General features: G+C 34.1%; 1 protein-coding gene across 1 annotated transcript; it reads right to left on the reverse strand.

Annotated features, from left to right (window-relative positions):
* Positions 1 to 11,739: 11,739 nt before the first annotated feature.
* Positions 11,740 to 13,374, reverse strand: LOC143597540 (uncharacterized). Its single transcript, XM_077076021.1, has one exon. It carries the CDS (start codon positions 13,372 to 13,374, stop codon positions 11,740 to 11,742), a length of 1,635 nt encoding a protein of 544 aa, XP_076932136.1.
* Between the last annotated feature and the right edge of the window lie 2,832 nt (positions 13,375 to 16,206).

The raw sequence follows: 16,206 nt of genomic DNA on the forward strand, positions 1-16,206 counted from the left end.
TATTATGTTTATTTTCAAATTGGATTTTAATAATCTCAACTTAAGGTAGTTGGCCGATAATAATAATTTCAACTTAAAAAATAGCTGTTACCGGTCCAAACTTTTATACTGTTTATTTTCATTGGACCCCGGTTAAAAAAAACTTAAAGGCGTTAAGTTTTCTTTCCAAATTTCAAATTGATGTTTTAGGGCTTTCGTTCAGAATGAGGTTACGAGTCGATTTATGTAAAACTTATCTCAAACCGGTGGTCCAAATGACTAAAGGATGCTTCAATTCCAGCGTGTAAACTTTTAATTAACAAAAATCAAGCTGTTTGAAGCACTGTTTCAAGGTAAGTTTTACATCAATCGATTCGTATCCTTATTCCTATCGAAAGCCCAAAAACTTCATTTTGAAATTTGTAAAAAAAACTTAATGCTGTTAAGTTTTTTTAACTGGAGTCAAATGAAAACAAATTGTGTGAAAGTTAGGACCGATGACAACTATTTTTTAAGTTGAGATTATTATCGGCCAACTGCATTAAGTTGGAATTATTAAAATCCAATTCGCCTTATTATTATTTTTATTTTTTAATTTTAATTTTTTAGTTTGATTTCTTTTTATATTTAACAAATGATTTTACTTAAAAAGTAGATAGAAATGATTTCTTTTTATATTTATAAATGATCGTTTTTACTTAAAAAGTAGATAGAAATGTTTTGAATTTCACTTTTTATATTATATTATGGTTTTTTTTTTTTAAATTATGATGCTACTTTTCATTGTTATATTTCGATATGCAAAACCGAGCCGCCGTCGTAATGAGCAAACATATGCAGATATCCTCTTGGTCATATTACATCTATAGTTTTAGGGTTTTTGTTTTCCGTTGCCATAGCATATGCATTTACAATATCAATATATTAATAAATTGATCCGATTCCGATCAAAGTTTCATTGCGTCCCTGCTGCACTACAACACACGGATTGAATTTCACTAGTTACTTTCAAATAAGCAATTGAAATATCAATATACTTGAAGTGTTAAATTATATATTTTATGATAAAAAGTCGGTGTTACATGAGCATCGTTTTAAGAAAGTTGCTTAAGAAATCACCTAGCGCTTCAATAATCCAAAATTATCAAGTACACTTTTCAAATAGCGTTCATAAACTAATGGAGCAATGAATACTCTATATCTATTTTTGTTGTTTCATTTTCATAGCTCTTATGTCTCATATGATCTGACATTTGGAAACATGTATGGTTTTAACATGTAGTAATTAATGGTAACAATATGTTAGTAATCCATGCATCATACGTGTTGAAAAATGATATGACGTTAATAAAAAAAATGTTTGCATATTTGATACAAGTTATATGTGAAATCAAACATGAAATATATATCATAGCATATGAAATAATTATAATTATTTAAAAAAATCAATAATGCCAAATAATTTAGTAAGGTATAACAATTTATCATAAATGAAATTATACATTACACTAATTATAATAGTAACGAAGGATTAGAACATAAATTGTTCATAAATGAAATAATTCATGGAAAAAGTTTCTGTCGGGTTTGAAAATACCGGTTGTTTCAACAAACTTATTTTGAACCAAATATGAACCTGAACAGCTCGTTCAAATTAACATAAAACTAAAAATACATGAATAATAAATTTGACTTTTAAGGTAGAAAATATCATCCTTTAAAATAACCCGTTTCGACTCAAACTAATTTTGATCATAACTCTTTTTTACCCGTCCGTTTTGAACCGAACCCTTTCCGTTCAGATGATGTTTCGAGCTGAACTAATTTTACTAAAAAACCATTGACCTGAACTTAATATGAGTCTGATCCGCTTGTTTAAATTAACATAAAAACTAAGACGACATGAATAATAATTTTATCTTTGTTTCCATATATAAACTTTTATGTAACATCATAGTTTTTGAATTTGTTTTTGAGAGTCATGAGCAAGAGGTTGAATCTCACAAACACACATATAAAATAACCATGACCATCTTTTAGTTAAATTGGTCAAGCTTTCTCACTCACATATAGAGAAATGACCTTAGTCACAAACACTATTGGTTATGTCGTTTACTGAATATGAGCGGATTGGTTTTATCCATTACGGATTAATCACAACAGTGTAAAAAAAAGTCAAAAAGAAACTTTGAGATAACCATAAAAAATAGTATTAGGGCAAATTATTTCCGAAATATTATGAACTGTTTCGTTACAAACCGTATCGTTAAACCTAAAATATATCAAACTGCTATAATTTCTTTTCAACTACGCTTCAATTTTATGACCAAATGTAGTTAACTTGTACAAAACAGTTTTGACCCATAAATCCGTAACATTCTTGTAAAAAAAATTTAGCCAATTAATCAAGCTGTTGAAATCAACCATTCTTTCTCAGGTAATAACTTAATTGAGGTAATTAAAAACGGTTAATAATACAATTTTAAGAAAGTCATAATTGGTTTAACTGAGGCAATTAATAAATATCAAATAGTAATAAATGCATTAGTTATTATATCACATAACATAAAAATTTATTAAATTGAAGGAATGATAATTAAAATATTAGTTAATTAGGTGGAATATGTATAAATGAAAATTGACTAGTTGACATCCTATGTGGATGACATATTTGAATGCCATGTGAAGCTCGCCATGTGAAAAATATGTTTTGCTTTAATGTATTAGTTAGACGCATATGTAAGAGATGTCACTACAAATATTACAAATCCAAGTAACATGGCGTGTATTGTCACACCCCGCCACTACAAGAAAATGAACCTAACGCAACCCCGGTAAAATGTTGCATTAGGCCTTAAAAATGTTGCATTAGGCCTTGCATTAGGCCTAATGCAACATTTTTAAGGCCTAATGCAACCTTTTTTGAAAGTGTTACATTTAACCTTAAAATGTAACTTTTTTAAATTCTAATGCAACTTTTTTTTACCATCAAATGCAACTTTTTTAGAAGTCAAATGCAACATTTACTATATTTTAGTTGCAAAAATGCAACGGTTTCAATACTCAAATGCAACCTTTCTATACTTAAATGCAACCTTTATTAAAATTTAGTTACAAAATTGCAACTTTGTTTAAGACATAATGCAACCATTGTTAAATTTTAATAGAAAAAAATGCAACCTTTTTTCCATTCAAATGCAACTTTGTAATATAAATGTAATTGGTATTATTTAATATATGCATTCATTCACACGACCAAGGGCGATTAGGTCAAAATGCGTTTATCACATTTATCTTCACCTTGGCGTGAAGTTACAAGACGTATGTGTAGGGATGAGCAAATTCGGTACTGGTACCGGTACCGAAATAGGTACCGATTGGGTACCGTCGGTACTGAATCGGTATCAAAGTTTTGAGTTTCGGGATCGGTACGGTATCGGTATCGGTATTTCCTGAATTTTTACCTTTAGTACCGGTACCGAATCGAATATTTCGGTACCGGTACCAAGAATTCATGATTTTCAGTACCGATACGGTACCGAGCTCATGCCTACGTATGTGTGTCTAAGAATGATGGCGATTATGACATAGCATAAGTATTAGCAGCAAAGAACAATAAATATCATATTACACACAAAAAGTAACTCATGATTTCATAAAACTTGGTGATTCATCCAAACAACACATCCATTTCACAATTCGATAACTTAAACATAACCCATTTCAAATTAGTGTAAGTCCATAAACAAATGCAGAATTCGATCAAGAAAAACCATAAACACATTTGGAATACAATTAATGGAAATTTCATAAAACCCAATTCGTCATACAAGAATTAACAATTTCAAGCATACAATGCTCACAAACATCAAATTAAACGCATAGCATGTATACCTTTAAGAATTAATTTAGCTCTAACATGAATCAATTTCAAGTTAGGGGTCAGTTCTACTTACAATTTTGCTCTCGTATGTGTTCAAAGAGGCGTAGAATTGACCTTCAGTTTCAAATTTCTAAAATTGAGAGGGATGCAACCGTCTTTTTCGTTTTTGACATCACGATCTTGGGGAGGCGGGAATATACTAAACTACCTTTTTGGAGGAGCGGGATTTCTATTAAATATTTTGGGTGTGTTTGACGAGAAGCTTTTAGGAGCTTTTAGGGGCTTCAAGCTTTTGAGAAAAAGTTCCTACCTAACAAAAAGCCTTGTTTGGTTCAATGGGCTTGAAGCTTTTGTATTAGGAGAAAAAGCTCTTTTTCTAGACGCTACTACTACTAGCTTTTGAGAAAAAGCTACAAGCTTTTACAATTAAATTTACAATTTTGATACTTGAACTTTCATAAACTTTTGTTAATTTATATAATAGTTACATATTTTACACTTATTTAAAACTAACTACCCCCATGACTCTTTAAAAGTCCATAACTTTTTCACACGTTAATATTTTTTTAAACACATTACATCATAAAAAAAACATTTTATTCTCTTTAATTTGAGTATGATATTGATATACTTCTTTACCGGTTACGATTGGCAACAAGTCGAGTCAGAAGAGCTCGGGTCATGTGTAAGACCAAATTATGGTCGGAACGAGTCGATAAAAAAGGGTTAATTTAGTTTAGTTCGTGTCGGTACGGTTTTGGGTCAAAAGGGGCCAGGACAGAACATGTTTCAGATTAAAAACGGTGTCGGGTCGGAAATGGTTTCAAATCAAAAGAGGTTGTTTTAAAAAACTATCTATCTGAAAATACTGTATATTTAGTTTTGTTTCTTGATTTTCACCACGATTACACGCTTGCTGTCTTTGCACGAAGTATACATCTGCATTCGGGTTATGCATGCACTAATATCAAGTGAATCACGTACTGACACTGATTATGCGGTTGATCTCAAGTTGTGCGCGCACTCCGCCTCACCGCGCTGGCACCCAATTAATTTTATTAAAAGCTCCAGCTACTTTGCCAAATACCTAAATATATCTAAAAATCTCCAACTACTGTGCCAAATACCTAAATATATCTAAAAAGTTACAGCTAACAACTACTAGCTTCTAGCTACCAGCTAGTTTTGCCAAACATACCCTTTACCTAAAAACAGCTCCTGGGTTGGTATATATTATAAAATCAATAAATAAATAATAAATCATAAATAATAAATCAAAGTGTATATTATAATAGAGGAAGAAGTTAAAATTAAGTCGGTTCAAAAAGCCCGCGGCTTAAAATTTGGGCTCGTGACTGACTTGATAAAAGCTCGAATAAAAATAGCTAAAATAACTTTATTTGAAACAACTTGAGCTGAGTTGGCTTATTTTTGTAACCGACCCAAACTAGAACCAAGCTCGGGTCGGGGTCATGGCTTGGCTCATTGGCTTGAACTTAGGCTAGTCTAACTTCAAAATCAAACTCGAGCCTAACTGAGCTCGAGCTCAAACCTACTTTGGCTCGACTCAGGCTCGATTTGAGAATAACCCTAGTTAAAATACAAAGGGAGACAAAAATGAGAAGTGTAAGAGATTTGTGGCAAAAAAAACCTCAAAAAAATTCATGAAATATAATAAAAAAAATTATAACTAAAAATATAATTAAAAATAAAAAAAGTAAAATATTTCACCCATGTTTCTCGTTCAAAAGCACACACACACACACAGAAAAGACACAATGTCGAGGAAAAAAAGGCACAATGACAAAAAATAAACAAAAAACCACAATGATAAATAAAAAAAGACACAATAGATCACAAAATATAACATAATGCGGAGAAAAATATAACAAAATGTTGAGTAATATAACACAATATCAAGGAAAGCAGACACAATGCCAAAGAAAAAAAACACAATCAATGACGAAAATAAATTAAAAAAATGAGAAATAAAGGACACAATGATCTTTTAGCCATAACATTGTGTCTTTTTTTAAAGGAGAAATACGGGGGAAACATTTTAGTTTTTTAATTTTTTTTTGTTTTTGATTTATATTTTGAGTTATGATTTTTAAAAACTTTTTTAGAGGGTGTCTTTTTTTTGTCACAAATCCATCTCATCCTTCTTATTTTTCCCCTTTTGTATAATAACTTGACCCTTATAATATATTCAGTTTAGTTATGTGTTAAAAACTTTTTTTAGAACTATGCTTTATAAAGAAAAATTTATACCAAAAACATAATCAAAGTGACTGATGATTAATAACAGACATTTAAGCTTCTGACAGTCCATTAGGGTGATTGATGATAGTTTAGCGTAATATGGGCAATTCGGGTGATTAATGGTCGTTTAAGGTTAATATGGGCATTTATGGACAACTAGACTCAACTTTGTTCACTTGCAATCAATAACGGTCATTAACTGTTGTTTTAGGGTCATCAACATTCAGTTAGGTGGATTGATGGTCGTTTAGGATTAATGTGGGCAATTCTGCTGATTAACGGTTGTTTAAGGTTATTATGGGCATCAATGGACCACTAGACTTAAGTTGGTCACTTAGAATCAATAGTCATTAATTGTTGTTCTATGGTTTAAAATGAACATTAACGGTTAATGACAATCGATTAGGGTCATTAACATTCAGTTAGGTAATTGATGGTCATTTAGGGTAAATATGGGTAATTCGGGTGATTGAAGGTCGTTTAAGGTTAATATGGACATTTATAGACATCTAGACTTAACTTTGGTCACTTACAATGGAAAAGGGTCATCAATTGTTGTTTTAAGGTTAATGACAAACTTCAATGATTGTCCATTAGGGTCATTAGCATTCAGGCAAGGAGATTGATGGTCGTTTAGGGTTAATATAGGTAACCCGGGTGATTAACGACTGATTAATGTTAGTGTGGGCATTTGTGGACAACTACACTTAACTTGTTTAAGGGTCATTAATTGTTGTTTTAGGGTTAATGATAGACATTCAAAGTTAACGAGGGTCCATTAGGGTCATTAACACTCACTTAGGGTTAATATGGTTTAAGGTTAATATGGGCATCAATGTAATTTGTACGCTAACTTTCACCATGACAGACATTAGGGTGATTGATGATCGTTTAGGGTTAATATGATATCTAGGGATGTGCGTGGTGCAGTTCGGTGCAGTATTGGGCTAAAACCAAAAACCAAAACTTCGGTTTTTGAAAATTTGAAACCGTTCGAATTGGGTTATTTCGGTTTCGGTTTCGGTTTTTTCGGTTTTCGTTTCAGTTCGGTTACAGTTTTTGCAATTTCAAATTGAAAATTTTTGGCCGAAAAAAAAAGCTAGACCGAAAACAATGAATTTAAGTATAAATAATTTTGTTGATTTTAACTAAGTCTACAATATTTGAGTTACATATTTATTAAATTCTTGTAACTTATTTAAAATGAAAAGTAAAAATTAAAATATAGAAATTCAGTTCGGTTTCTATTACATGCAAAACCAAAACCAAATCAACAGTTTGGTTTTTACAAAAACATAAAACCAAACATTCGGTTTTTGTTTCGGTTCGGTTTTTTTCGGTTTTTTGGGTTTCGAATCGGTTTTTTCGGTTATTACACACTCCTGGTATCAATGGACAACTAGAGTTACCTTTTGTTTTTTTGGATCCATAAGGGTCATTAACTGTTGTTTTAGGGTTAATGATTATCTATCAAGGTGTAACACCCCGATAATGAGAATCACGACGTAAAAATTGGTTCACAACAATATCAAAGAAAACATACTTATACAACCTTTCTTAACAAAGCGTCTAAAATCAGTGTCCTAGTCAAAAAGTTTCCTAACAAAACAACATTACACAATCGGTAACATGACTAAATGCATTAAACAAAAAAAAATCTTCTACATAAGTAACCTAATAAAATAAATGGGTTGGTATTAGTTAACCGGCCAAAATAGATGTTTTTAGTTTAGGGGTAAAATTCAATTATGTAAGTGGATGCTATTTAACGGGTAGATTTCAAACAAAAATGAAATTACCGAAACGCCCCCGGTAACAGTTTGATTTGCAAATAATTAATCCAAACCTGTTAATAGGTAAATTAACATGAAAACAGATGGTTGATAGGTAAATCATTATAAAATAAATTGGTCGATATTAGTTAACGGGTCAAAACATTCGTTTTTAGTTTATGAGTCAACGTCCATCGCGTACGTAGATTTTAGTTAACGGGTCGGTTTCACACAAAACTGAAATTACCAAAACGCCAATGGTAACAGTTAGATTTACAAAAAATTAATCCAAACATATTAATAGGTAAATGAACATGAAAACAGATGGTTGACGATAGTTAACGGGCCAAAACGTTTGTTTTTAGTTTACGGGGCAACATCTATTACGTTAGTGGTTTTTTTTTAACTGGTAGATTTCAAAAACAAATGAAATTACCAAAAAAGCCCTTGGCAACAATTAAATTTTCAAATATTTAACGTATTCATACCGACTAATAGGTAAATAAATATAAAATAAATTCGTCGATATTAGTTAACGGGTTCAAAACGTTCGTTTTTAGTTTATGAGTCAACGTCCATCACGTAATTAGATTTTTGTTAACGGGTCGGTGTCACACAAAACTGAAATTACCGAAATGCCCCTGTGAACATTGAACTAAAAATAATCAACGTATTCAAACCGATTAAAGGTTAAGCGAGCTGACGGAGGCTATTAGTGTAGTGGCAGCAAACAATTCAACTGTTTCAGTTGACTTTTTTCAGGTCAACTGAATATTTGCAGCAAAAAATTACCTGTTTCCAAGGCTGTTGATGCAGTGGCAGAAGTGGCAAGTGAGGTAATTAACTTTTGGGGTCAAAATTGATTCATTTTTGCACATAAGAGTTTTATTCTTTTTTCCAACCTTTCGAAAATGGCGATAATACCCTTTTCATCAAAAGGCAACCAAATACAAAATTTTGTTTTATAATATATATAAGCAAAGTGGGATCAGTAAATTCAAAGTTGTCGATTGGCGCAGCGGTTAAACTGCATGTTTATTAATAATTGTTCATGGGTTTGGCACATAAGTGATCCTTTAATAACAGATCTTGGTACAAGTTCAGAATACCCTTTGCTTCTTAATTTATGATATTAAAAAGCACCCGGTGATTACAAAATTGATGGCGGTTTTAGGAGTTGTAGACATCATTCTATTATGCTACAAAAATATGTATGAATTAGATAAAAGGTATCAGAAAGTTAAAAGCTTTAACTAAAAATAATCAACATTTTTCACGCATCAGATTTGACTAAAAAAAGTCAACATTGACTAAAATTCAAAATACTCCTTATTCTCCTGTCCAGATATTACAAATGACAAATACGCCCCTTCTATCACATATGTTTCAATTCCATCCTACGGGCCTTCTCCAATCGGATCACTAACCAAAGACTCAAATATGAGAAAATAAAAGGCTGACTATTATTTTTGAACATTACTAGAAGTCAATGTTGGCCCACAATTGGTAAAAAAAATCAGAAAGTCAATGTTGACCAAAAAAGGTTAACATTTTCCAGACTTCGGATTTGACTCCAAAAAAGTCAACATTGACTAAAAACTTAAAATATTCCTATAATCTCTTCTGTCCAGATTCCAAATGACCAATTTGCCACTTGTTTCACATATCAATAAATTGTATTCTGCGGGCCTTCTCTTTGTGCTATTCTAGTGATTCTTATTGCATTGCCGGTCCGGTTAACCAATATATAGGCAAACATATGTTTTAGAAAATCATGAACCAACCACAATTTGAGAGTATAACCATTTGTATTGACAAGTAACAACCATGTACTAAAAAAAACATAAATTACTAAAATACCCCTATTAAGGAGAGAATGACTAAAACTGATAAGTTCTTCAGATGTTCTTCAGAAAAACTGAAAAAGAAAGAAAAAAACCATTCATCGATGACCTGTTTTTAACGAAAACAAAAAAAGAAACTGAAATTACTGTCTTTAAAGTTATTTTTGTACCTTAATAACTCAGTTATCGTCATCATCATCAGCATGCATCCAATCCCAAAATGTATCATCATAATCAGAATCAACTACAACCATTGCAGCTAATTTTGTATTTGCGTCAATCTTAAGAGGAGGGATATCTTCTCTTAACAAACAAGTCTCTTGATCACTAGCTTGTGCAAAAGAACCCAACCTATCTACATCAGGATCACACCAATAGGAGCCACCATCAGCTTCATTAATTTCTTCATCAAAGTCATAAACATCCCTTGGAATCGTGTTGAGAACATAATGCAAACCATCTATTATAGGGTCTGGTGCATAGAACACCTGTTTAACTGTTTAACTTGGGAAGGCATGACAAAAGGATCATCTGAATAATATAACTTCTTCAAATTAATGCATGTTAAACCATAATCGTCTTTCTCACATTGGTACCACTCACAACGAAACAATACAACTCTAAACTTTGACCAATAATCAAGTTCAATTATGTCCAAAATTCTACCATAGTAGTCAACATTCCCAACGGTTGGATTTTTGTCCCGAGAACTTGCAAAGCTAGGAGTTAAAGCTGTAAGTGAAACACCGCTATTTTGAGTTATACATTTGGAATCTCGTGATTTGGTATGAAACCTATATCCATTGGCATAATACCCATAGTATGTTTTATATGTAGGACTAGGACCCTTAGCAAGCCAATAAATAAGATCCGGAACATTATTATGTATTACTTTGTTTTCGAACCAGCCGGCGAACTCATGACTATGGTTCTGTGCTCGTGCCCATCGACTTTGTCGGGGTTGATTTTCAATATAAGCTTCATGCTCACTGCATCATTTAGACAAAATATTACATGAATATGAGATTAATAATGACACATAATCTGAAGGAAATTGTCACTTACTTGATATAATCATTGACTTGTTCACAATCAGAATTGAATAAGGCATAACGATGCGCTTGTTCAATTAAATGAACATTGAAAGATGTAACTTTGCCTTGTCTTTGTTTTTTAGCTCCCAAAGGATGGCCACCATTCACGAACATTGGTTCATTCGATTTGTTTTCTCCTTTAAAACCATCGTTATCTTCTACACCCTTATTAAGTTTGCTATTTACTCCATGCATATAATGTGAGCAAAAATTCAAGCATTCTTCAATTAAATAGCCTTCTGCTATGGATCCCACAGGTCGGCTCTTGTTCCGCACATATGACTTTAACTTGCACAAGTATCTCTCCATAAAAAACATCCATCTATATTGAACAGGTCCTCCAAGCCTAACTTCATTTACTAAGTGGATAGGTAAATGCACCATTATGTCAAAAAAGGCTGGCGGGAATATTTTCTCAAATTCACACAACGTTTCTGTAATTTCTAACTGTAATTTGTCAAGGTCTTCAGGCTTAATTACCTTGCTACACAAGCTTCGAAAAAAGACACCCAACCTAATTAAAGGGATAACAACATGCTTTGGTAATTACTTTCTAACAGCAACTTGGAGCAAGTAATGCAAAAAGATGTGAGCATCATGACTCTTGTAACCCGAAATTTTTTTTTCTGAAGAATGAACACAACGTGCAATATTAGACGCACACGCGTAAGGTAATTTTGTTTCTTTTAGAACACGGCAAAAATTAACTTTCTCCTTTGAGGACATCGAAAAACATGCCTTCTCCATGATAACATGTTTACCGTCATCAGAAAGTTTTGGTTGTAACTTTTCTTTGATTTTGAGATCTAAAAGGTCAAATCAGGCTTTTGGGTGATCTTTTGACTTGCCACTAATATCCAACAAAGTCCCTACTATATTATCACATATATTTTTTTCAATATGCATCACATCAAGATTATGCCGACATTTATTGAATTGCTAGTATGGCAAGTCAAAAAATATTGACTTTTTCTTCCATGGGCAAGTGCTATCATTTTCTTCTTTTGTGTCTTTCCAAATATATTTGTAACACTAGACAACTCACTCAAAGCTTCAACACCTGATAGAGGGTTTGGAGAAAGCCTATTCTCATTTTTCCCATTGAAAGCACTCTTATTACGTCGCCAAGGATGTTGAGCATTTAAAAATCTATGATGATCCATATAACATGTTTTCTTACTATGCTTCAAGTAAAGTGAGCTAGTCTCATGATTACAACATGGACATGCAAAATTACCCTTTGTTTTCCATCCCGACAGCATTGAGTAACCTGGAAAATCACTAATTGTCCATGTTAAGGCTGCATACATTTTAAAGGTCTCATCTTTAGATTTATCATATGTCTCCAACCCATTAACCCACAAATCTTTAAGCTCCTCAACTAATGGTTGTAAATAAATATCTATGTTGTTACCTGGATATTCGGGTCCAGGAATTAACAAAGACAAAATAAAGTATTCGGGTTTTAGTGACATCCAGGGAGGCAAATTGTAGTTAACCAACACCACAGGCCAAGTGCTATGAGCAATGCTCATTGTTCCAAAAGGATTAAATCCATCACTTGACAATCCTAACCTCACATTTCTTGTTTCTTTTGCAAAATGAGGATACAAAGAATCAAATTCCTTCAAGCTTTTCCCATCTGCAGGATGTCGTAAATTTCCATCTTTAGGGCGTCCTTCATCATGCCATCTCATATGTTTAGCTATTTCTGAACACATGAAAAGTCTCTGTAGCCTCGATTTTAAAGGAAAATGCCACACTACTTTAGCCGGAACTCTTGAAGTTGTTTTATAATGTTCACTATTATGATTGTTCTGTTTCTCGTTCACTTGTTTCCATTTAGAGGTGTGGCAAATGTGACACACTTCAGCATCTTCATACTCTTTCCAATAAAGCATACAATCGTTTGGACATGCATGAATCTTCTTATAATCAAGCCCTATATCCCTTGTGATTTTTTTAGCTTGAGTAAAACTAGCTGGAAGTTTTGCCTCTGGAATCATCTTTTGTAAAAATTGTAACATTTCATCAAATGCCATATTACTAAGCCCATGATCGGTCTTGTACAGAAGAAGTCTGACAATGCAAGATAGCTTTGAAAAACTTTTACAGCCTGGGAACAACTCTTCATTTCCATCTTCTAGCAGCTGATACAACTTCTTTGTGTTTTCATTTAAATCTTCTTGTACCGTACTTGTTTCGTCTAAGGTGTCTCTAAACCAATCATGCAATAATTCATCAAAATTGTCATGCATACCATCACCATCATCATCTATGCCAGCATTAAATCTTGTTTGTGAGGGACTTTCTCCATGAAGAACCCATATATAGTAGTCTTCTATAAATCCGTGTCCTTTTAAATGATCGAATACTTCATCTCTTCGATACCAATAACGGTTTTTACATTGTTTGCAAGGACAATAGATTTGAGATCCTTTTGCTGCCTTAGTAAATGAAGCATCAAGGAATTCAATAACTCCAGCTTCAAATTCCGGTAATCGTCTAGGAAAATACATCCAATCTCTAACATTCCCCATGTCTTTTGCTTTCTGAATTTAATAGAAAAAAAAAACAAAAGTAGATACAATTGTCAATCTTTAATTAATACATAATGAAATGTGAGTAATCTGATTATTGCAAACCCATCATTTAACAATACCATGATATGATTAACTGCACGATAATGATTAATATAAATTAGCTCAAACGATCTGTAAAGATTTCATGATCTGATTATATAACAGTGAATCACATGGAAAGTAATTTTGATGCTTAAACTTGCATATTACATTGAAACTAAATTTGGAAAAAGTTCATGATCATAGTGAATTGCAATATGAGTAGTCTAATTATTTAAAAAAAGATGCACAACATTGATAACATTAGGGCTTAGAAATATGTATTTACATGTAATGTGATTATATTCTGTTTGAAATATGTAATGCGATTACATGTATTATCGATCACATGATTATGTTATAAATCGAAAATAAAAGTTATAATCAAACACCTGAAAGATAATTGGATCTATCAGAGATAAAAAAAAACACATCTGCTATTCTAAGGAAATTAACCCCTATACCACAAAATCTTTGAATTATCGAATACAAAAACTGAATACCTGAATACAATTATGAATGAAAGAAACTTACATTTGAACCTTGAATGGATAATGTCTTTTACGGAGAGAAATATAATGAAATTGACATGTATGAAGATCACCAAATGAATGTCTGTGGCTTCACATTGATTGAATATATTAGTGTAATTGGAGTTCAAATTTGGTTTAGAATGATTGAGAAACAATTATGTTTCAGTTTAAGGATGATGATTGAAGAGGTATGTACCCGCCTCAACACCGAGCGAGGCGGGTCAACCCACAAGATATAGACGAGGCTTGAAATCAAGACATTATGAAGGCACAAAGCCAAAACCTATACGCATGGCGCATATCACATATGCTCACGCATATCACATATGCTCACGCATCACATATGCTCACGCGTATCACATGCTCACGCACCATATATGCTCACGCATATCACATCTGCGCGTGACGCATCCGCGTGTGGCGCATCCGCGCGTGGCGCATATCACATGCTTGTGCATATCACATCTGCGCATGAAACATCTGCGCGTGAGAATAAAGAGAAGACCTCGCGCATCCTCAGGATGGGCGCATATCACACATGCACATAATCAACCTCGTCCTTATCCAAATCAGGATAAGGACAACCTTGATTGTGCACGTCAGACAACCTTCCAGAAGGTATCTTTTTAAGGAATAAGAATATGCTGATGTTGACAGCTGCCAACGAAAGGTGGACAACTCAGCAAAACCCATGTGCAATTAATCAATGAAAAAGCACCAGGTGTCCCAAGGACACGTGGCGCGAAGCAATAGGAGGAGGCCAAAAAGGCCCTAATTGGGTCTGAGCCCAATCATTGGAAACCCTAGCACTATAAATACCACATCAACTCCACAAGGAGAGGTATGCCCTATTACACAGTATTAAGCTATATTAAGCAATACACTCCAATTTCCTTACTCTCAGATTATTATCTCCTACAAACTCTTATTCTCACACCGGAGGGTTACCCCGAAGAGGAACCCTCTGTCCCTTTCTGAGGGGTAAGTTTACGGTGCTGTTCATTTTGTAGGTGGAAGAATCCAGATCCCAGAGAACCATCGGTGAAATAGCATAATCACACCCGAGGAAAGTTGATCGTCTACCAGTGAGTCGATCCACGTTTCTTCATTGGCGCCATCCGTGGGACTAAAACCCGGTTCTACGACCCTAAATCTATTATGTTTGGCTTATTTTATTACATGGACTAATACAATGTTATTGGGCTGAGGGGGTTTTGTGGAGGTAACCCTAACTGGGCTAGGCCCATTAGGGTACCATGATGGTGGCCATGAGACTCTATATAAGGAGGTCTCCACCTCCTTATTGCAGGTCATGCTCAATAAGAGCCACCACCACTTTTTGTGTCTGTGAACAAGAAATCCTCAGGATATCTTAGCAGTCACCTCCACACCCTCATGAAGCCATCGCAGGTCTCAACATCGCAGGCCTCAAGCATAGCTGAAGAAGAAGATCAAGACATGGTTCGTTCATCTCAAAATCCGTGGAAACATCGTCATGGATCAGGTTAGATTCATTTCGTGTTTCGACATTGGCGCCATCCGTGGGACAACGGCAACAAAATCTCATCAGTTCTCTAAAAAAAAAAATTTTCACCATGGTTTCTGGTGTTCGTAACGTCGATCAAGTTCTGGAGGATATTGAGCGTGAGGACGTTAATGGGGGACAGCAGTTTCTGAGGGTGCCGCGTGATTCTACGCGCACCACCAGTAACCATCCCTTCATCACAACTCCTCATAGCCAGACTGAAACTCCTCCAGACGATCTCACGTTCCAAAATCTTACCGGCGCGAAACAAAAAGGACCAATGGGTCCAGAAGATGAAACCAATGACCCTAAAGAATGGCTCATAAACGAGCAACGACGTCTAATGGACAAGTACAATGAGATGGTCAAACACAAAAAGTTAGCCGACTTAACACAAAGGCTAGCGTTTGACAAGCAAACCGTTCATGGAACAAAAAGGGCGCGCGCGCCGGAAGAGGGTCACTCTGTTCATACTGAACACGCTGAATTTAGTGATGAAGAAGTGCACAGCATGAGGAAGACGCGAGATACTCATGCAGGAGGCTCACAGCTCCGCGCGCACATGAACGTGACGCCTGGAGCCAAAGCCGACATGGATCTGTACACACCGTACAGCCCACCAGTGAGAGGGCAAGTGGACGTAACCACACCGTACAGGCCAGCCATCTTGGTGAAACATTCAAAATTCACTGA

Source organism: Bidens hawaiensis, unplaced genomic scaffold (assembly GCF_021521415.1).
Source record: "Bidens hawaiensis isolate Kalapana, Puna unplaced genomic scaffold, B.hawaiensis_p1.1 tig00048458_1, whole genome shotgun sequence".
In the NCBI taxonomy this organism is placed as follows: Eukaryota; Viridiplantae; Streptophyta; class Magnoliopsida; order Asterales; family Asteraceae; genus Bidens; species Bidens hawaiensis.